Below are 23,481 nucleotides of genomic sequence, written 5' to 3' on the forward strand. Positions count from 1 at the left end.
TCTGTTGAAACTTGAACCACAGCCAGCTGCTCCTTGTCCTCAGAGATGTAATTTGCAGTAAACAGCAACTTTGGGAGCAAATAGCAGGCGGCAGTGAGCTATTCAGCAGGAAACTCATGTGAGACCCCAATCCAAATCATGCACACATTCTGAATTGGGGTATACTAGGGTGACCATATGAAAAGGAGGACAGTGCTCCTGTATCTTTAACAGATGCATAGAAACGGGAATTTCAGCAGGTGTCATTTCTCTACATGCAGCACCTGGTGAAATTCCCTCTTCAGCACAATAGATAAAGCTGAAGGAGCTATACTAGAGTGACCAGATGCAAAAGAGGGCAGGGCTCCTGCAGCTTTAACTGTTGTGATGAAAAGGGAATTTCACCAGGTGCTGCATGTAGAGAAATGACACCTGCTGAAATTCCCTTTTCTATGCAACTGTTAAAGATACAGGAGCCCTGTCCTTCTTTCCATATGGTCACCCTAGATATACCAAGTCAGATCATTGGGCCATCTAGCTTAGGGTGACCATATGAAAAGGAGGACAGGGTTCCTGTATCTTTAACAGTTGCATTGAAAAGGGAATTTCAGCAGGGGTCATTTGTATATATGGAGAACCTGATGAAATTTCGTCTTCATCACAACAGTTAAAGGTGCAGGAGCTATACTAGAGTAACCAGATTTAAAAGAGAGCAGGGCACCTGCAACTTTAACTGTTGTGATGAAGAGGAAATTTCCCCATATATACAAATGACACCTGCTGAAAAATCCTTTTCAATACAACTGTTAAAGGTACAGGAGCCCTGTCCTCGTTTTCATATGGTCACCCTAATCTAGCTCAGTTTGGGGGCAGGAAGCCTGGTGACCTCCAGATGTTTTAGACTACAGCTTCCATAATCTTCTACCATTGGCCATGTCGGCTGGGGCTTATGGACATTGTAGTCTAAAATATCTGATAGGCACCAGGTTGCCTCCCCTGATTTACACTGCCTGGCTTTGGTCCTCCGGGATTTTAGACGGAGCCTTTCCCATTCCTACCTGGAGATGCCATGGACTGTTTCTGGGTCAAAAGCATGTGTTCTTCCAATAGTTTAGTGTTAGCATTTAAGTATTTGCAATCTGGCATAATACAGCTATATTATATAACTTGCTATCAAACTGACTTGCCTAACTAAAGTATATGTTTGTCATGTAGGTTTTCATGCCGAAGCAGTTTTCACAACTATAAATAAATAACGTTCCCAGAGTCAGCCTGCAATTTACAAGGAAATGAGTGTGGTACCACCTTAGATGGCCACAGTGCGTTTTTCACTATATTGCTCACATGAAAAATAATGCATTCTTCATTAGGAATTGTTTTAGAGTGAGTTGTATGGATTTTTGTTCCCTTAGTAGGAGACTAACTTTCACCCAAGTCTTTAAATATGTTCATGTCCATCTGGTATGTGCCTGGCTCATCCTTCCTGTTGCTTTGTCCATCTGTTTTAAATTTACTTCCAAAATACCACATGTCTCACTGCTGCTGCCACCACCACCATGCACCCACCAACAGCCTATATGAAAAAGATTAAGCAAATCTTTGGTTGAATCTGGAGATACCTCATATCCAGGGCCAGCTTTGAAAGGACTCACATCAAAGTGCCTTCTGGTGGATCCCCTGGCTGGCTTAGTTTGGTGATGATGGGCATCAGCAGTGCATCAATAGAGCCACCACCAATATCTCTCGTGTATTGTCACTCTGGGGCATTGTGGGAAATTTAAATATCAGCTCCAAAATCAAGCTGCCCTTCATAAAAAACAAAACTTTTTTTTAAAAAAGGAGTGGAAGTGGAGTTTAGGCAACAAGAATTTTAAATCTGTTTAAAGGTAGGTATCAGTAGTGGATCCACTCAGGGTGATGGGACCCCAGCAGTTGCTTAGGTGATAACTTTTTGGCTCTGTTCTACCCAGAAGCAGTGGTGCACATAGATAATTTTAGATTTTGGACTTAAAGACCTTATGAGTAGGGTGGGTCTTTAGAGGGTAATGTATATTTCTTCACTTACAGTAATGGCCTTACTGGAGGCAGGGCTCTTCAAATAGCAATGTGTAGTCCCTTACTTCAAAATGTACTAAGACAGCTCAGTTGTGTTTAGTGGCCTTCCTGTTAATTCTGCTGAGTGGGTTTCTGATTTTTGTCCCAAATTCCTGCCCTGAACCCCAAATTTTATTTATTTATTTATTTATTTAATACATTACTATGCTGTTTAATAGCTGAAGCTCTCAGGGTGGTTCACAAATGTGAAAACTCAAAACCACAACATGATAAAATATAAAACCTTTCAAAGATTAAGAAAAAAAAGCATATTAAACTTGATGGTCCACTCCATCACTATTATTGTTCTAGTCTGTGAAAATGTCTGATTTTCAAACTATCTATGAATATTTGGGAACTTCCATATATTATCAGATCACACATTGCTGTTGCAGTCCAATAGTGTTGATGCAAACCCTGAAGGGGCCTATGAGTTTTTAATTGATAAATCTAACCAAATATTTTGTTCAACGTCGCAGCCCTAGTTTATTTGGGTGCAGAGTGATGTGCCTCTCTGCCATGCATCTTCATACGTGCAAGTGGTGTTCCTTGGCTGAGGCTTATATACTCCTGATAGTATGCACTTCTCTTAACAGTGACCTTTAAATGTTAACTGCCTGATATATATATATATATATAAAAAAAAAATCAAGATGCAATAAAACTTCTGCTTAGCGGATGTTTTTTGTGTCTGTTTTTGTTATGTATAGGGGTTTGTTAAATCAGCTTAAATGTCATCCACAATGTGCTATCACTGTGTAACATCTGTTGATCTAAATTCCAAAGCAAGAACTTCAGGAATTAATGGAGCTTCCCCGTGCTTTGTGGACTGTACACACCGGAGTCAACAGAGTTCTAATTTTATGTTACCACATAACTTTATATGGTGTGGGAAAGAGTCTGAGAGCTAAAGCAATTCTACTGTTCCTGTGACCCCTTAGTATACAGCTGCAAGAAGAAGGCTATCCCATTGTTTCTCAGAGCAATCCATTCTTCTGACCTTACCTTTATTCATTCAGCCTGTGTTTGGTATGAGTAATTCTGTTGCATTTCTGTATCAGTTGTGACTGCATCATTCAATCACTCCCGCTGCAGAGGAAAAGCAGGAAATTGCCTGTCTCTCCAAAAGAGGCTGCCCATTGCATCTCTGAATGAGTCACTGAGTTGAAACTTGCTTTGGCTTTTTTAGGACCTGAAGATAAATCCTGCACAGATGTAAGAATGAAGTATGTGTCCAATTATAAACAAGAAGCAAAGTATACTTCAGTTGTCAGAAGTTTGGAAAACACTTCCTTATATCATGAAACAGCTGATGGGCAAAAATATTTGTGAGAAAGAGTGCAAAGCAATCCTATCCATGAATTCGGCTTGTAGAACAGGATAGGATTGCTATTAAATTATCCTGCACAGACAGAGCACAACACTGTAGTGTTGTGCTCTGTCTGTGCACGATAATTTAATAGCAATCCTATCCTGTTAATTCTGCACCAATATTAATAATAATAATATTAATATTAATATTAGAATATTAATTCTGCACCAATATCTATAATTACGCACTAATGCCAGTAAATAAGGAAGGTGAGGAAAAATAGGTAACTTTGGGAAGGGAAGAGTGGAATCCTTTACTTAACTCAGGTATTAGTCCCATCCCCAACAAGACAGCAAGAAATGTTCTGGAAGCATTTCCCCCCTTGTTTTAAAAATGTCTGTTCTTTTATATATAAAAAATAACTTTTTAAAACACAGGCAGTTAACATTTAAAGGTCGCTGTTGAGAAAAGTGCTCTTCGAGCAGGTATTGTATTGGAAATTCAGTCTATCGACATAGCTGGGACCTACTTTAAAAAGCCATTCTAACACCCCCAATCCCTGACTTGTGGATTTAGAAGTGCTATCGATTCTAGTGGGACCTACTTAGAAGTAAATATATTTAGGATTGATGCCTAAAAGCTTTTCCTTACTAAAATTGGACTGAGTGAATGGGTTAGTTCAGAGCCAAGACACCCCAGGACTTAGCCCCAACTCTAGGACATCATTATGAAGTAATACTTAGAGGGCCTCAAATCTGAGTTGGGCTGATTGTAAGTATTGTGGTTACCGCGCAGTGAAGGAAAGGCACTCTGCATATGTTCAAAGCACTTGATGTGTAGATGTTGCATCTTAAGACGGCAAAGCACTCTTCAGACCCTTGTGTGTTTTGGACTGGTGCAGGTAATGGTCATGATTACTCTGTGGAGAAAGGATAGTGTGCTCTGTTCATGTCCAGAAGTACACTTTCATTTGGCATTAAATGACGGGGAGGAGGAGCTGTTGTTGTTGGGTTTTGCACAGAGCAGGGAATACAGAGCAGCCTCCCAGGGCTGGGCAGGGGGGGCGGGCAATGGGGCCAGTTGGCATGGGCCTACAATTTATTTATTTATTACATTTTTATACCCCCCAATAGCCAAAGCTCTCTGGGCGGTTGACAAAAAGTAAAATTTTTGACGGGGCCCACTCCGAGTCGCCCTGGTAGAGGGGAAAAAAGGGGATCCTTTGGTAAAGATTTGTTACAAAGTAGCTCTCCTTTGAGTGAGCAGTACTAACATTGGCAAGGCAAAGTTGCTTGATTTTTCTGTTGTTGTTGATGAATTTGCCCAAAGAAAAGCACGTAAAGCATTTCCTAATGTGAATAGGGTGACCCTATGAAAAGGAGGACAGGGCTCCTGTATCTTTAACAGTTGTATTTAAAAGGAAATTTCAGAAGATGTCATTTGTATATATGGGGAATCTGGGGAAATTTCCCCTTCATCACCACAGTTAAAGCTGCAGGTGCCCTGCCCTCTTTAAAATCTGGTCACTCTAGTATAGGTCCTGCACCTTTAACTGTTTTGATGAAGAGGGAATTTCACCAGGTTCTCCATATATACAAATGACACCTGCTGAAATTCCCTTTTCTATGCAACTGTTAAAGATACAGGAGCCCTGTCCTCCTTTTCATAGGGTCACCCTAAATGTGAAGAAGTGATGTCTTATATTCATCTTGAATAAAAGCGCTTGCTATTACCTTTTTTTAATAAATCGTTCTAGTTCGTATGTATTTAGAACTGATTAAAAAATACTTAATGAGCAGTTTGAAATGGGGCCTACATTTTCCATCTGGCCCGGGGCCTCTTACCAGCTTTGCCCAGCCCTGCAGCTCCCCACCCCAATAGGGCCCAAGTAGCATAGGCGGTTCTGCACCTCAGCAGCAGCTGGGTCAGCATTAGTGAGGCACTGAGGCCACTAGCAAAAATAACTGTGTTTTGATATTTAACATTTAGGTGCAGATTCCTGACTTAGGCTAAGTGCAGTCGAGGCTGGTGGCTCTGACTTCGGGGCGGGGGCTTGGATAGCGCCTCCCTGTCAGACCTGAGGCAGCAGCAATATACTTCGATATTTATTTATTTATTTATTTGGAATAGAGACACCCTTGACTCGAATTGAGAGGCTTCCCTGCCGTCCCTTCTGCAAGCAATGCTGTGTTTTGATGTGTATTTGGGCTTATTATTGTTCAGAGCCACTTTCGGTTCAACACGGTGGGATGAGGAGACCCGGCCGCCGCGCGAACCGGCTCCCTCTGAGGTAACGAGCAGGCGAGACCCGCCTTTTGGAACGACATCAAGCTCCGCCCACCGCGGCGACACCGGCCCATGTGGGCGGGGCGGGGCGGAACCGGAAGTGGGAAGCGACCGCGCGCGGAAGAAGCGGAGGCTGTTTTCGCCTGATTAAGGGTGAGGGGTTCTTCTTCTCCTCTTGCTCTCCCTTCATCCAGGGTGGTGGGGGGTGGAGATCACGTGGTCATTCCTTCCCTTCTCCCCCCCTTCTTGAAACCTATGATGCTTTGAGGCTGCAATTAATGGTTTAATTTGAGCCCCTATTTCAACCCTGGGGCTGGTTTATGCTTGTTTGTTTTTCCCTTCCACCAGAGGGTTCGTTTTCTGGATCATGGTAAGACGGTAAAGAAGAAGAGTGCCTCTGTGCATGGGCAGAGAAGCACAGGCGTATGCTATGTGTGCGTAGAGATTGGGGGTGGGCAATGCTTCAGCTATAGGGATGGTTTCCTTCTCCCCAACCTTTTCACTCCGCCCCTCATTACGTCCTTGGCTCTTAATTGCACTCACAATAATTAGTGCATCTTTCTAAAGATCCCTTGGTGCAAAGGGATAGTCACTTAAAGCAGTGGTGGGCAAGCTTCAGGCCCGAGACCCATTAACCAGAGCCTGGTGGAAAAGACGTACACTTGAAATGTAAGAATTTTGAGCCCAGGATTTTTTTCGGTGCGCCCGAACTAAATACAGCTTACAGTCCTTTCACATAGGAATCCATGCCTGGTTAATCAAAGCTGTCTTCATTTCAGCAGTATAATCTAAGGGGAAAGAGTCATTTTGTTGCTATTTTCAAATTGGAAGTTGGAAATCCTTGCTGATCTACTGCAGACCAACCTGATATCAATCAGTAGATCCAGATCTACCTTCTCACCCCTCACCCCCCCCAAAAGACCCCAATAGCTGAATGGAGTATCAGATGCTGGGAAAATGCAGCTACCTTCATGAGTTCCCCACTGTCCTGTGAGCTCCCCAGATGCATCTGTTTACCTACTGTTGTTAACAGGATGCCTCCTTAGGTAATTGGTTCCATTGTCGTACTGCTCTAACAGTCAGGATTTTTTTCCTGATGTCCAGCCAGAATCTGGCTTCCTGTAACTTGAGCCCATTATTCCATGTCCTGCACTCTGGGAGGATCGAAAAGAGATCCTGGCCCTCCTCTTCGTGACAACCTTTCAAGTATTTGAAGAGTGCTCTCGTGTCTCCCCTCCATCTTCTCTTCTCCAGGCTAAACATGCCCAGTTCTTTCAGTCTCTCCTCATAGGGCTTTGTTTCCAGACCCCTGATCATCCTTGTTGCCCTCTGAACATGTTCCAGCTTGTCCGCATCCTTCTTGAAGTGAGGAGCCCAGAACTGGACACAATACTCAAGATGAGGCCTAACCAGTGCTGAATAGAGGGGAACCAGTACCTTGCATGATTTGGAAGCTATACTTTCATTAACGCAGCCCAAAATAGCATTTGCTTTTTTTGCAGCTACATCACACTGTTGGCTCATATTCAGCTTGTGATCTACAACAATTCCAAGATCCTTCTCATTTGTAGTATTGCTGAGCCAAGTATCCCCCATCTTGTAACTGTGTAGGAACAAGATAAAGGGTGTCCCCATCTTTGGAATGCCTTCCCCATAGAAGATTGTCTGGTGCTGACGTTACTATCATTCTGCTGCCAGATTAAAGCACATGGAGAAATAAGTTTTAAAACTGCATAATGCCGAATGTGTCTTGCTGTTTGTATTCTTCTGATTTGTTTTTGTTTTGCTGTGTTGTATTTGTAGCTTGTATACTGTCTGGGTTTCTGTTAGGATGAAGGGTGGTATAAAATATGCTATGCATCAAAAAAATATAGAATACACAGAGTACACCCCCCCTCACCACAGCCCCACCAACTGTAAAATTGTCCAGCCACCACTATTAATGTGTAGAAGGATAATTTCCCTCCACTTGGGAGGCAGCGGATCTTAATCCAGATTAGTGAGAGTGGGGATGGAGTTTTGCATTAATGAATTATAATATATATTACCCACAGAGCTGAGAGGCTAAATAGCTGACATCATTTGAAGGAGGGGTGGGGAGGGAGATCAGCCTTTCTGATGTTATACTGTTTAATCAGTTCCGAATAGCTAGATTATCAACCGTTTTAGCTCATAGACTGTCAAAATAACTTTTTATATCTGCAGAGATTGCAAAAATGGCTTCCGCAAGTGAGCTCCTTCAGAGTTACGAAGAGATGTTTGTTCACCGATATACTTCAGAAGACAAGGAATATCAGAAATATGTCCAGCAGCCTGCAGATCCACCTCCCGTAGTAGAAGACTGGCTAAACAGGTCTGGTGGTAACATTCCTCTGATATTTTTTGTTTGCTTATGGAGAGTTGTAAAAATGCATTATGGAGAAGCCATACGTCAATGCGAAATGGCAAAAGACTAAATTGTTTAACCTATCCGTTAAATAATTTTAATCACGTCCTTACAATGCTTAGTGTCCATCTGTCTTAGTTACAGACACATTTGTCGTTAAGAATAGAACAAACATTAATTTTGTTTTTAGTGGACCCCAGAATTGTTGTTTTTAAATGGATACTGTTGTTTTTATGTTTTTGATGGTTTTTAAATTTTGTATACTTTTTAATGTTTACCATTTTTAACTGTTGTAAACCGCCCAGAGAGCTTCGGCTGTGGGGCGATATATAAATGTAATAAATAAAATAAATAAATAAACACGCAAGTGGAAATCTGACGGATGAGCCTCTAGAGGCACGCATGCAAAATAAAACCAGACCTGTTCAAAAACCATAAAAATCTGGGGTGGGGGGGAAGCCTAGGTCAATGCTTTTGAAATGTTAGCACTGTGAGAAACTATAAAGATTCTCCACTCAGTTTACTCCCTTTGATCAGGAACATAAAGATTGCACAGAAAATGGAAGAAGAATTATGGCATCAGGCCAAAGCTTATGCCCAGGTCCCTGAGGGAAAGTTCCTAAGGAACAAAAGAGCTGCTGTAGCATAGTGGCTTAAACTCTGAGCCGTGGTATGGGGATAACGATTCTGGCCTACCTTACAGAGTTGTTTTAACGGTTACTGAAATGGCTGCTGCTTTTAAGCCCTTGAGTATTTTTATATTGTGAATCATAGAATAGTAGAGTTGGAAGGGGCCTATAAGGCCATCGAGTCCAACCCCCTGCTCAATGCAGGAATCCACGTTAAAGCATCCCTGGCAGACAGTTGTCCAGCAGCCCCTTGAATGCCTCTAGTGTGGGAGAGCCCACAACCTCCCATTGTCGTACTGCTCTAACAGTCAGGAAGTTTTTCCTGATGTCCGGCTGGAATTTGGCTTCCTGTAACTTGAGCCCATTATTCCGTGTCCTGCATTCTGGGAGGATTGAGAAGAGATCCTGGCCCTCCTCTGTGTGACAACCTTTTAAGTATTTGAAGAATGCTATCATGTCTCCCCTCAATCTTCTCTTCTCCAGACTAAACATGCCCAGTTCTTTCAGTCTCTCCTCAAAGGGCTTTGTTTCCAGACACATTCCATTGTGTTTTTAAATTTCTTTTTACTTGTAAACTGCCCTGGGAATGCTGTAGTATTAAAGGTGTAGAATATAAATACAGTAAGTCAACAAGACACTTTGAGCACTCTAAAGTGTTACATAAACTGGCAATTGTTGTTATAACTATGACATCTTGCAAAAGAAATGTTTCATGCACACCCTAGAATTTATAAGATAAGGGAGTCGTACTGTCTGATGTCTTGAATAATATTATTGGCACTCTGCCTCCTAGCTGAATCAGAGCTCTCACTGAGAGAAGCTGTGGTCTTGCAAAGGACTGTGATTCACGAGGGACCCCACAGATTTGAATCAGTAGCCTAGGTTGAATATCGCCCTAAATGTTTCATGTTGCAACCAGTGGAGTTTTGGCCTCATACATACTACACCCCCTCCAAAGTTACCATTAACCAAGCATATGTTTCTTGTGATGGTGGGAGGTTCTCAAAGAGGAACTTAATTCACTGTAAATTTTTACTTATTTATTTATTGCATTTCTATACCGCCCAATAGCCGAAGCTCTCTGGGCAGTTCACAAAAATTAAAAACATTCAAAGTATAAAACAATATAAAACCATAATATAAAATACAATATAAAAGCTCAACCAGATAAAAACAGCAGCAATGCAAAATTACAAATTTAAAACACCAAGTTAAAATTTATTTATAGACTGTTAAAATGCTGGGAGAATAAAAAGGTCTTCACCTGGCGTCTAAAAGCATATAATGTAGGTGCCAAGCGAACCTCCTTAGGGAGCTCATTCCACAGCTGGGGTGCCACAGCAGAGAAGGCCCTAACTCTAATTTAGAGTTAAACTCTAAACTCTAAAGTTTATTAGATTGTAAGCCTATGCGGCAGGGTCTTGCTATTTACTGTGTAATCTGTACAGCACCATGTACATTGATGGTGCTATATAAATAAATAATAATAATAGCAAACTCTAAATCTGTCTAACACAATCTCTTTGATTCTGTTGTACCTTTCGAACAGATGAACAATCTTGATGTTCTGATAGCTTCCCTGAGAATACATGTGTTGAAGGGTGGGATATAAATGCATGGTTCACTTAGAGTTTACTCCCAAAATTATCTTGAAATTTTAACCTACTCTGGAGTCAGGAGTAACCTCAGGATTATAGGGTGGGGAACATGTGACCCTTCAAATGTTTTTGGACTGCAACTCCCATCAGCTTTAACTAGCATAGTTAATGGTGAGAGAAGATGGGAGTTGCAGTCCAAAACATTTGGAGGGCCGCACGTTCACCATAGAACAAGCCTGCACAACTTATGAACCACCAAGCTGAACACAAGATGTCCAGTATTGTATGGCAGTGCGCCAGGAGCTCTATGAACCTTTAAGATGTGTGTGTGGGGGGGGCTGCCTGCCTTTTTTCAGAGGCTGGAGGCAGTTTGTTCTCAGCAATTTCATTTCTGAGAAATGGGTTTCACAGGTGTTCGTATCAATTCAATATCCTGCAAACCCAATTGCACCAGAGACGAAAGTGAGGGGAAGTAACTGTGCACACCATGAGAAGTGACGCCTCTCTCAATCCATCTACAACACTCTTAAACGCTATTGATACAGAAGGTGCAAAATGTCAGTCTCATGGGCTAAATCACCCCCCTCTGGGGTTCTCCGCATGACCACGCTCTGTCTCCCCAACCTCCTGAATTTGGTGCTTGCTTAGCTTTTGTTTCCCCTCCATTCTAAATTATTATTATTATTATTATTTATTTATATAGCACCATCAATGTACATGGTGCTGTACAGAGTAAAACAGTAAATAGCAAGACTCTGCTGCATAGGCTTACAATCTAATAAAATCATAGTAAAACAATAAGGAGGGGAAGAGAAGGCAACAGGCACAGAATAGGGTTTAAATGCCTCTGCTGAGCCATAGCTAGTGGCAATAAGGTTTAAGCTAAATATGTTGTTGCTTTTGGTCTTGCGCCTTTTGCCTTTGGCGCTGCTCACCGCTGGAATGTAGCCCCTGAGAGCGTTTTCGATATGGAATTTGGCCCTCGGGCTGATAAGAGGTTCTGCATCCCTGATATAGAGCCAGTCTGTGCCTGCTTTTCTAGGAATAATTGAGGGTTGGTGATATACATTTCTTTCCCACAATCACCGAAATTCTTGTTTGTGTTGCTGAAAGCTGCAGATGGTTAAGTGTGTGGTATTGCGATTACTGCCTTGGTCCTAGAAGGGCTGCACTTGAGGCATGAACCAAAACCATTCTCATGCGTACTGTTCAACTCATCCTACAAATCCAGCTTGTCAACAACTTTAACCTAGCAATGTCAACAGATATTTAACATAAGATTCTTTTTTTGTGTGTGTGTGGGGACCTTTAGAGAACCCTACGTGCCTTCTGTAGCTGAGATCCTTCAGAATTATGAAAAGATGTTTGAGCATCGGTTTTCTTCAAAAGATGAAGAATTTCAGAAATATGTCCAACGCCCTGCAGATCCACCTCCCTTAATAGAAGACTGGAGAAACAGATCGGGTGGTAACCAGCGATACAGAGAGAGGTACTATTTTTTTTAATTTTTGTTTTAAAGTTGGGTTTCTTGGTACCACTGATGGAAATTTTTAAAAAAGACTTTGGCAACATATAAATGTTTACTTATTCACTGTGTTGCTCTGGGCAGCAGCTAATTTTACTGTAGGACCGTTCTGTGGAAGAGATAGTAAGTGACAGGCTAGGATTCAACTCATCTTCTCCACAAGATGGACTGTTGGCTGGATTATTAGCAAAAGACACTATTCTCCACAGCTGGGAACGGAGGGCCATATAGAATACCTTACGGGGTCACTGGTTGCTGATGCTTTGAGTGTGTTTCCAGAGTAATTTTTTTCTCCAGGGGAAAGAAAGTCTAGGCCTCAGCTTAAGTGACACTGTCAGTAGTTTTGCATTCTGTGTAGGGATGAGGCAAAGTGCTCTTTATGCCAAAAGGAATGAACTGAAACTCTTGGAAGAATTGCCCTTGGGAGCTATTGCTTGCTTGGTCATGAAGTGATTTTTTTCTTGCAGCAGAGAAGAGATCCAGGCTTTTCCTAATAGGTTGTCTTCTGTGGCACAGTTATTAACAGAAAAACAACTGTGCCAAGCAGCAGACTAAATATTTTCTCCTAGTTGTCCAAAAACAATTTCATTTGCATTCTTAGATAACATTTGACGTACTCTGTATAGCTTGATCTACATTTCTTGTGATTCTTTTTGACTGTCGAATGTACATCATCTCCCATTACTAAGCACTTGGGATTTTAGACCTACCGAAAATATTCTGAGTCATCCTATTCTTTTTACTCCAGGCTATACAAACTGCCCTTTCTTAGTTTGAACATAATCTTAGCTGCTGGCACTTGGGAAATAGAAAAGGTCGTTATGCATTAGATTGCTTTTGGTATTGCTTGTACTAGATTTCAAAGTATTTCAAAGGCTATGAGAGTGAAATAGTTCAAAGAGATGTTTAGCTTTAACTTGAGTGTTCCATTCCAAAATCAAGACGTTTTTGCATAGATTAATGTGCCTTATAAGGAGTCAAATCATTGGTCCATCTAGCTTACTGTTATTTAATGATGCCGCCAAATTTCATAATTAGTTGGACGAAACCCGTGTGTTCGTAACGCTTACCTTTGTAGCAAGCTTGGATCACTGTCTTGCAAATTCGTTATTCATTTTGGAATAGATTGCAAGCTTTGGAGAATGAGCAGTATGCATCTAAACGACAACATTTCTGCTTGTGCATTGAGTTGGTTGGTTTAGCCCTTTTCTGTCTGGAGGAAATGGGGTGATGTCACTTTAACCGTTTAGGGAAAGGTTGGCATTTGACCTTTCCAGAAACCAATCATGTTTAAAGAAACAGCTATGCAGGTTTGCATACATATCCATATACCAATCCATACACCTGTTCTCCATATGTTGAGTGGCAAAGGCAAGGAAACATGATGTAGAAAGAACAACCGTTCAAGAAGGGGTGTATAACATGGTGACACATGATGCATTATGCAATTCCAAACTCCCAAGATGCCGTTTGATATTGCGCATGTGCAAAAACTGGTATGCACAGAAAGAGATCTCAAATTAAGGGAGAACTCTTGCCCAAGATTACATGGACGAATCTGTTACTTTCTGATGAAATAACAAATCCATTTCAGGGAAGTTCACCCAGCACTTGTACTGGCAGTCATTCCCCTGCAGTCTTAGAGGCAAGTCACCTCAGCCCAGCTACTAAAGACTTTTTTATTTTATTTTTTTGCTGGAGATTGAACTTGGTTCCTTCCCCAGATAACTGTTATCTCAGCCTCCAGGAAGTCATCCTTGCAAAAACCTTTGAATTGGAGAAAACATTAGTTTGGCTAGTTGCTTCATTCCTTTTAATTCCTTGGCATTTTCTAGAGAGCACTGGGGAAGCAGCTGATAAAGATCAAGACGTCCTTTTCTAACGCCAGTTTGTTTTTAATATATCGTTTTTAGTTTAAATGTAAAAGCAGTTAGTTGTATTGTGGCTGTGATAAATACCAATGCCTGTGGACCTCTTTATCAGGTCTCTACCTCTTGCCAAATACCCAGGGGTTTTAAAAAATGAGCGGTTTCAAGTTTGATGGAATGAACTGCTGAAAGGAAAAACTTCTTACTGTAAGTTCCCATTCCTTCAGAGGACAGCGCCAACTTCTGGGGAAGCACCTCTTACTGGCTGCAAGAACAGTTTAACTTCTAATTTCCCCTGGGCAGGAGGCTTCCTGGTTTTCCCCAGGCTACAAGCTGACAATCGGAAACCCTTCAACACCCCTCTACTACCATTTTTTTTCCATAAATGGCAAATACAAGACAAAAACTCTGGAAAAAGTACCAACGATTGAACAGATAGTGGGTGTGAAGAGACTGGGGCTGTACCTAGACCTAAGGTTTATCCCAGGATTGTCCTGGGGGTCAAACCAGTTCATCTAAGTGCCACACAGGGCATCCAGCGCTCAAGCAGGGACGAACCCGGGATGATCCTGGGATAAACCTTAGGTCTAGCTATGGCCCGAGACAGACCTTGATAAACTCACATGCTTCTTAACAGCTATTGCCAGATGCCTAAATCACTGGATTGTGACTCATGCCTGGAAAAATGTATTATGTGGTGTAGCTAAGAGGCAAAAAAAAAATGACTGAAACATTTTGGTAAAGATGGGAGAGAGGATGCCTTAATAGGAAAACTGCATTCTTGTGCCCCTGAATAAGGCCTTTACTAAAACATTGGTTTAAGTTTGAGATTAGCTGTAGGGGCTAATATGCTTATACTTAGTTTATTTAACATCAACAAAGTTATTTTTAGGAGAAACATAGAATATTTTTGAAAAGTCAGTTTTAGATAAAATAATGTTCTTTTTAGGATGTTTTGTTAACGTTGGTTTTAAGCCATCCTACTGAGATAACGTATGTGATGTGCTTTGAAATTAAACGCATGTGATTTCCCCCATTACAGATTCAGAGATAGCAGACAATTTAGAGGAAGAGGGGACAGATACGACCAGCAAGGAGGCTATAGATCCAGCCCATGGCAAGAAAGAAGCTGGGGGAACAATTACCAGCAGCACAGGCAAGGACAGTCTTCGTACTCTCAACATGGACGAGTACCCCAGTATGGCTACAGTTCTTATTTTCAGGGCCATTACTAGTATGGTGACTTGCATTGAGCGTCCAGTATAATAACCAGTCTCCTTCATCCTGCCAGATGTAAACTTTTCCCTTTCATTCAGTTTTAGACTTTTGTATGTAACGTAGGGATGTGGGGGAAAGTTTTGTTGTTTTTAAAAGTGCGCCCATCTCGATGTATTTCTGTAGTGCACGTTTACAAAAGGAGGCATGAAGTTGTGAAACTAAAGTGCAGAAGCTGAACTGTGAACTTGCTACCCCGCATTCCCTACCAAGTCTAGCATATTGCTTGTACATGTTTTGTGGGGCTGGGTGGGAATAAATGTGCTTTGGATCAGAAAAAGTTGGCAATAGCCCTCAGCAGAATGGGGCTGTTCTTCCTGAAATTCTGTCTCACGCCGTTGTGTTGCTAATGGGTAGAAAAATGATTAACATCAGTATTACATCTTGATAGAAATACCTGCAGGTTGCATTTTTAGTTTTTTGCTTTTTTTTGTTTGGTTTTTGCTGCTGCTAATAAAAAGGCTTATGGCATTACATCTTGATGTTTCTGAAACATTCTTTTTTTTTACCCTTGTGGCACTGTTGGTTTTATTTTTAAACGATGTTGCAAATAACTGATGAGTTAATGTTAAATTAAGGGGAAATAATGATAAAAGATGCAGTACTTCGGTTTGTTTGTATTTAAAAATGCAAGATTCATCATGATTAAATTGTATCCTCTTAAATCTGTTTATCCTGCGAACTTATTTCTCAGTTGCTAAATTGGCTGTCGTGTTGTACCTTAAAACAAAGCTTAACATTCATAAGCTTTGGGGGCATAATCTTTTCTCTTATATCACAACAAATCAGTTAGGCTTTAAGGTGACAAAAATTATTTGTATTCATTTGAAAATACTTTAGTTTTTAAAATCCCCTCCCCCACCCTGAAATCCATTATTGATTTTAGTTTTATTCCTATATTGATTTGAAGTATTTTTATGCTGCTCCTTAGCCAAACAGGCTCCCAGAGTGGCTTTCATAAATCAATTAAAAAGACAGGCCCTGCAGGCTTACAGTTGAAAAAGACACGACACACAAGGAAGAAAGAATGGGGAGGGAACAGAGGAGGAAAAATCTTTCAGCAGGACTGGTAAAATGGCTCTGCTTCCACCTCAGTTCAGCCTGCTGGTCGTAACAGAAGAGGGAGGTACTCTGTTTTAAAATAATAATTTTATTACCCTTATGTTTACTGCTCTGGAATCTGTCTTTGATGTGGAATGGTATAGAAACGTAAATAAATCTGTTATCCCTCCATTTCTCGTAGACAAGGGGTGCAGAAGCTGTGCTCCTCTAAATGGTGTTGGACTCCCAATGCCCAGCAACATGAGCAATGTCCAGGGATGATGGGAGTTGTTGTTGTTGTTGTTGTTATTATTATATTTATTTGTATCCCGCCTTTTGCCCAATACTGGGCCTCAAGGCGGTCTTACAAAGTTTAAAACATACATTGTAAATCCTAGGAAAAGAAACGTAAAAAAAAAAGGTTTAAAATACACAACAAAATTATAAGTCATTAACATAGATGGAGGACCAAATTACTCTCTAAAGGCCTGTTGGAACAAACAAGTTTTAGCCTGCTTCTGAAAGCCCATCAAGGAGGGAGCCAGTCTAGCTTCCCTAGGAAGAGAGTTCCAAAGCACTGGAGCAGCCACCGAGAAGGCCCTCTCCCATGTTCTCACCAAGCGCGTCTGTGAAGATGGTGGGACTGAAAGAAGGGCTTCCACAAAAGATCTCAAAGCACGGGCAGGCTCAGAAGGGAGAATACAATCTTTCAAATAACCTGGACCTGAGCCATATAGGGCTTTGTTCAGCAACTTTGCGGAGGGAAGCACAGATTTCCCCCATCCCTGTTATAATAAAGGGGTGTTTAAAACATCACTAGAGCCGCTAAGCAGCTACATAAAATTGTATTTAGTTTTTATGCAAACATTAAATGGACTCAGAAAACCTTAAAAACAAACCCCACTAGTCAATAAAGGTACACCTGTCAATTATCAAATACCTTTATACAATCAAAGAAAAATATTTGTACAGCTTTTCTAAAAGCCTCTAAAAACTGTTTGGCAGGCCTCTCTAAAAAGGTAGTTCCACATGAGTGGTGTATTTGCGGAAAAGACTCTTAGTAAGTGGTTACATTTCCTAGCCTCACTTTGAGAATGGCTCCCAAAGAATGTAGCTGGGTTTGTTTCAGCCTGGATTGAAGACAGTCCTGCATAATACTGAAATAGCTGTGGGGCAAGAAGAGAAGTGCAAATGTGAGGCCTGCGCCCCATCTCCAAACTCTGGCTTCAGTTGTAGGTCTGAGCTAGGCCTTAGAGCTGAGCTATAGTCATTTGTGAAATACCAGGGCTGCCCCAAGACCGTTTGCTGCCTGAGGCAGAACAGCAAATACAATTTCTGACCCCAGCCAAGGTGTATCATGTCCAAGGTTGGCCAAGATACTTCGGCACCTGAAGCAGAAAATCTCATAAGTGGCTCTGCTTGGGAGTGAAACAAACCAAATACCCTTTCATGACACCCAAATTAAGCTGCCTCACTCTTCCTAATGGTAAGGCAGGCCCTGAAGTAGCTTGGTCGACAAAAGACAGCTTTCTTCAGCCTGACGTGCTAATCCTTACCTGACATGGCATCAAATGGAGGCCAGAAATCCTTCTGTTTTAACAGTTTATCTGATCACCTCATTTGTGTGGGAAGAAGAGGGCCTTTTAATGCCGTTTCCTTAAGTTCCTCAGCAGGATACATAAACAGCTCTGCTGGCCGTGGTATAAATGCCAAGACACACTGCTGTGAAGCCACGTCATGAAAGGAGGAATAAAAAGGCCCTCGTCAGTCGCACCTCTGTATAAACAAAACAGAAAATAAGAAACGCACACACACACACAAAAGGATGACTAGAATGAGCAGGGATATTATTTTTGAGATGGGCATGCATTTGGGAGAGAGCTGAGCTGTCGGGTTTCTTATGAATTCATCCTTTGTTTCTCCCAGTTGTCTGTTTGAATACTCTAGGCTCCTGTCGATTAATTATTCCCAGAGTAGTACGTCTATAGAGGTAAAAACAAGCGACATTGTGGGCGGCACTTTAAAGACGAGCAGATTTCTTATGGTGTAAGCTTTCATAGATGAGAGTCCACCTATAGATGCATGAAGTGTTATATCTGAGTTGGCAGATATAGGTCCCGTTCAGAAGACACCTTAAACCATGGCTTTAATCATGGTGAATAAGGTTTTTTGCTTTATATTCACCATGGTTAAAGCCATGGTTTAAGGCAGAGCTTTCCAACCTTTTCATGTTGGTGACACACTTTTTAGACATGCATCATTTCGCGACACAGTAATTCAGTTTTACTAGCAAACCGGAGGTTAAACTAACCCCTTATAAGAGATACGGACACATACATAAATTGTAATAATGAAATGTAAGGGGACTCATGAAAACCTTTCATTTATATTTTTAAAAATATATGATTTGCAAGATAATAACATACATTTCCAACACTTTTTACATTGAACCAATTTTGTCGAGCTGCGATTGAGCGGTGGTTGAGACGGTGTTCCATCAAAAATCTCGACCCATGGAATTTCTCGAATGCGTCACTTCAGGTGCAGCCGCATCACCGGAAGTGATGCGGAATCAGCTGTTTTGACCCGATTATGCATACTGCGCATGGGCAGTACCTGTATGATCCCTCGACTGTGGTGTGCATACACGGATACAACAGAAGGGGAATATACTAGTGCACCATACTAATCGGCACCTTTGCTGCGTAAAAATGCATGCAAGTTGGTATTGCTTATTTCACATAGATTCAGAGGTTTCTCGTTATGTTTGTGTGACACACCTACACACTGCAGCTGACACACTAACGTGTTGCGACACACAGTTTGGAAAGCTCTGGTTTAAGGTGTCTTCTGAACACAGCCCGGCTTTCTGGCTTAACCACCATGGTTAAAGCCATGGTTTAAGGTGTCTTCTGAACGGGGCCATTCAGAGATACCGGGGGTGAGGGAAAGGGGATTGTGAACTGTGAAGTCCAATGGCCACGGAATGCAAAAAGTCCAGTTTGTGACAGTGTGTTTGTACGTGTGAGTGAGAGTTGTACATCTGATGAAGTGGACTCTAGTCCATGAAATCTTTTGCCATAGTAACGGTTAGCCTTTAAGGTGCCACAAGCCTTTTTGTTCTTCTTATCAATAATTATGTAGCTCTGCTTTTAACCCCCTCCCCCCAATCCCTAAACCTAATTTGTTATCTCAAGGGTGAGTACCATTCCGTTTTCTGCCACTCTTGGCAGTTCCAGAATCCACAGCAGGGCGATGCCTTCACTACAAGCAACCAAAATATCACAAAAGAGTGAACATGCTTTCCAGTGCGCTTCATCAGACTGGATGTTAAGCGAAGCAGGGCAGGGGCAGTGGGAGATGGCTTGATGGCTTGATGTTGTAGCCCGAAGTCAGCATTTAGTCACTGTCTTAAAATGGCGTGTAGAAGGAGACTGCTGATTAGGCAGTAACCCTGTACACTTTTATTTGGGAATAAGCCCCACTGAACTCAGTGAGATTTCCTTTTGAGTAGACAGACACCTAGGATTGCTTGGACAAAGAAATGCACAATGGCTCATTCCCCCTTTTTGAAAATAAAAAACCTAGATCCGTCTTTGCTTTATGGACCAACACAAATTCCTTTACTTTTTTGGGGCAGTAGAAAGTGAAGAAGCGTACCCTAAACTCAACTTGCTTTTTCACACAGCTTCATGCTCAATAGAGTCCCACTGGACTGGAAGACACAGGGCCCATCTAGTCTAATATTCTGTTTTCATTCCAACAGTGGCCAATCAGGGAATGTTTGCATGCAGGGCATGATGGGAACAGCTTTCCTCTGTCTTCTGCCTCTAGGCAGGGGGTTCCATTTAGCTTAGTATAGCTATAATAGTAATTTGAATAAATATTGGGGTTCAAATTGTTCAGATACAATGGGCAGTGGGGAAGTCCACCCCATTCTCTGCTAACTTGAGGGGGCAGCACATTTATTTATTTGCTCATTTACTTTATGTTGGACTCGATGGCCTTATAGGCCCCTTCCAACTCTACTATTCTATGATTCTATGAAATAAAGACATTTATATCCCACCCTTCTAGTGCCTATGCACCCCTCAGGGCTCTTCTTAACAATTTAACACCACAATACAATATAGAACCACATATATAATAAAAATATAGAAGCACAGACTATAGACAAAGCAACCTTTAAAGAACAGAAACCAACGTAGGGCAACAGCTTTCCGCAACCCATCTGGATTGATCTCACAACCCACTTTTGAGTTGTGACCCACCAGTTAAAGACCACTGGCCTAATGGTAGGGCCAGGTCTGTCTGTCTTACTCCTTTCTCTTCATTTCTTAAGTTTCTAGATACAACAGTTCCAGCAGCTGGACCGACCCACTCCCTGCCTTGAGTCAAGCCTGTGATCACACATATTAGCAGAATTCATGCAGTTTTGTCATTGCTATCAGGGTCATGAACTTCCAAGTCTAAGAATGTTTGTCACAACCCTATAAACAAAGATATCCTGTTCACAACCACATTCCTGCCAGGCCAAATCTGTCTGTCAATGGGGAAAAAGAGATGTAGATAAACAGATTTTGAAGGTCATCCATTTATATGTGTCAGATTAATAGCATGTTGAGATCTGTCAAATGATTAATAGCATGTTGAGATCTGTCAAATGATTTCTTACAGCCTCCTCTGGAGATATTTATTGTTTTATTGCTGGTTATTTGAAACTGCTTTCAAAGGAAAGGTGAACTTGCTCTTTGTACTTTCTGCAAGGTCTTACAGAAATTCTAAATCTTGGATAGAACAATATTTGATGCGTGGAATAAATAAATGCCTGTGCAAAATGTCCAACCCATATTCCAGATTGCAGAATATTTAAAAAGTAAAATAAATATGATTAAACTTTCATCCAAGGAAGTCAGTATATGGGATCTCCTTTGATGCTCACGACAACCCTAACGGATAGGTTAGGCAGAGAAATGGTGATAGGCCCCGTGAACTTCATGGCTGAGTGTGAATTTGAACCCACGTCTTCTCCCACCACCCAGTTCAAATCTAGCAGCCTTAGCATTGCTTTCACACTAATCCTTAGTGAAAAAATAAATATGTAAAGTGTTATATTCTGTTATCGTTCTGAATAGAAAGAGAGGGTCTAGAGACATAAGGGGGAGACAGAGAGATGGTCCTTCTTCACATTCCTGGAATTGGCCTTGCCGACTGGCTTTATATAATCATATGCAAACGAGTGCTAAATTAGGATCCTCCTGCACAGCACTTCCGCACAAGCTATTTCCTAGAAGTCAGTGCCGATTTCAAGTCCTTTCCTCTAACCTGCCTCAGCTGTGTTTGTAAATCACAATGGTCATTCTTTGTACACAGCCGACATCTAGGAATCGCAGTAGCAATCTTCCGGCCCTAAACATCGCACCAGTTTGAACACCAAACTATTTCCTGGTGTCAACGTATCAGGCTTCAAAAAAGTGTGTGGACAGAAATCAGGAAATCCAAAGACTGCAATTGCTATCCTCAATGCATGTTCTTGACCCTAACCCCATTTTTAAAATAATAAGGGTCAGTGAGGCCACGTGTCCAATGCACCAAAAATAAATAAATATTCTTCGCAAAGATAATCTGAAAGTTGTATTCTACAGCCTATATAAATTATGCAAATTGAGAAAATGTATGCAACTTAACCAATTGGCATAATTTATTCCCTTTTTGATACTGACGCTCCATTCCTGTCCTCCGCACATATATAGGACATCTTATTCACCCATCTCTTTGGCTTCTGATATTTTAGCAGACTTTGCCCACATAGGATATTTTGCACCAGTTGCTGGGGAACATGGGTGGGAAGGCGCTCTATTTCTAGAGGTTTAAGAGAGGGAGGATTTAGGAAGATGCATGAAGCCCATGCAAAAGGCTGACCAAAGTTCCTAACCCATACACGAGTCTGCAAGCATGAGAACATGAGAAAAAACAGACAGATCTAAAGGTAGCACCTGTTGTGTTATAAAAGCTCCATAACCTGCAATGCATAGGAGCCCAAGAAGGATCATGGCCAACTATTGTTCATGCCATGTCCTTGGTTAATAGTGGGTAGAAGGAATATTATTGGCTAAGTGAGGATCAGGCAAGATGGAATAAAAGATGAATTGGCTGGGGAATAGAGAGGTGAGGACAGAGATTTGGAGTGAAGAAATAGAACATCTCTAGCTAGGAATGACATGCAGCCGTGTATTTTAATGAGCTTGTTCCCAGGCCAAGGAAGTGGCATGAACAATAAGGCAGATGAAATCAAATGAGGGCAAAATAAAACTCCATTTCAAAGCCAAAACAGTTGACGAGAGTTGGAAGCGAAAAGATTGGCGTCATTTTTTTTCCCCTTGGCACAAAACCCAGTCCAGATTGCATGTGTTTGTCATGAATGTTCTTGCGGGAGATCAGAGCCTTCTTCTGACGTTCTCCTTTCATGATTCTGGAGTTAAAGTCACTCTTTGCAGCAGACTCACCACTCACACTACCATCGATAATAACAATTCACTTTTACATGGGACGGTGCTCTTCCACCCCAAGTGTGACTCTCCCATGATTTCCCGGGTCGGGAGCCACTTGCGGGCCACTTTAAATATGCAACCTCTGATCAGTCCAATTGTAGGTCACTACATGACATGTGAATCTGGACACTTTGGATTGTTCATGAGTAAAACAACCCAAAGTTAACCTACGGTTAGTTGTTAGCTTAACTTTGGGTTAATTTACCAGGGAACAACCCAGTGTCTGGGTTTGCACTTCACGCAGCAACCTATGTTGCATATTTAAAAAGAAACGTGACCCCACAAATCATGGATTAATTAATCATGGGTTAATTAACCTATTACGTGCCACTGTTGCGTGCAAACTGGGTCACTCTCCCCCCCTCCCTTTGTAGTAGCTGTGCACGCTCCGCAGGGACTCTCTAGCTTTGTCTTGTTTGCTTTAGGGGTGAGCTAGTTGCTGCAATCTGGGCTACCAAAGGAGTCTTCGGAGATGGAGAGTCCAGAGATCTGCAGCTCATCAGACAGGAGCAGGGCTGGAGGGGTGCGAAGGAGAACGCAGGAGCAATTGCTCAATTATCTGTGGTAGGGGAAGAGCCCAAGAAGCAGAGATTAAAGTGAGAGGCTGCACTGCACAGGCACTGGGGGTGTGGATCGAATGTGCAGGTGAGAGAGAGAGAGTGAGAGAGCAATGTGGACCTGTACCAGGAGATTTTGCAGCACTATACAGAGGAGAGCACTCTCTCCATCGTAAGAAAAAGATCCACTCCAATCCAAGGGCCGAAGGAGCCTGTCGGAATTTGCCTGACTGTTGATTGACTGATGAGGCCTTGCTTGGATGACATGGAAGGGGAGGGGGGAAAGAGGCCCCAAGCAGCCTTCAGTGGGGTCCCATGCAAGCCATCAAAAAGAAAACAAAAAACACAGCCTAAGTAGATAACAAAAATGTAAGCCAACT

At 41.8% G+C, this 23,481-nt stretch overlaps 1 protein-coding gene across 3 annotated transcripts; it reads left to right on the plus strand.

Moving 5' to 3' along the window:
- The first annotated feature begins 5,764 nt into the window (after nucleotides 1-5,764).
- RAMAC (RNA guanine-7 methyltransferase activating subunit) lies at nucleotides 5,765-15,617 on the plus strand. Of its 3 annotated transcripts, none has more exons than XM_063142571.1 (4): nucleotides 5,765-5,824; nucleotides 7,877-8,024; nucleotides 11,597-11,773; nucleotides 14,720-15,617. In XM_063142571.1, exons 2-4 carry the CDS (start codon nucleotides 7,888-7,890, stop codon nucleotides 14,910-14,912), a joined length of 507 nt encoding a protein of 168 aa, XP_062998641.1. In that variant the 5' UTR covers nucleotides 5,765-5,824; nucleotides 7,877-7,887; the 3' UTR covers nucleotides 14,913-15,617. The 3 variants fall into 3 exon arrangements, with proteins under 3 accessions (XP_062998641.1, XP_062998640.1, XP_062998642.1); XM_063142570.1 differs by lacking the exon at nucleotides 5,765-5,824 and adding an exon at nucleotides 6,023-6,041; XM_063142572.1 differs by lacking the exon at nucleotides 5,765-5,824 and having other exon boundaries at nucleotides 14,732-15,617.
- The last annotated feature ends 7,864 nt before the right edge of the window (nucleotides 15,618-23,481 follow it).

The sequence above is a fragment of the Elgaria multicarinata genome, chromosome 16 (assembly GCF_023053635.1).
Source record: "Elgaria multicarinata webbii isolate HBS135686 ecotype San Diego chromosome 16, rElgMul1.1.pri, whole genome shotgun sequence".
Taxonomy (NCBI): Eukaryota; Metazoa; Chordata; class Lepidosauria; order Squamata; family Anguidae; genus Elgaria; species Elgaria multicarinata.

Bases quoted from the DNA above. Each gene is read 5' to 3' on its own strand.
- RAMAC (XM_063142571.1), top strand. From the start codon at position 7,888: ATGGCTTCCGCAAGTGAGCTCCTTCAGAGTTACGAAGAGATGTTTGTT. The intron at 8,025-11,596 runs GTCTGGTGGTAA...GGGGACCTTTAG, and splicing joins GTAGAAGACTGGCTAAACAG to AGAACCCTACGTGCCTTCTG. The intron at 11,774-14,719 runs GTACTATTTTTT...CCCCCATTACAG, and splicing joins AACCAGCGATACAGAGAGAG to ATTCAGAGATAGCAGACAAT.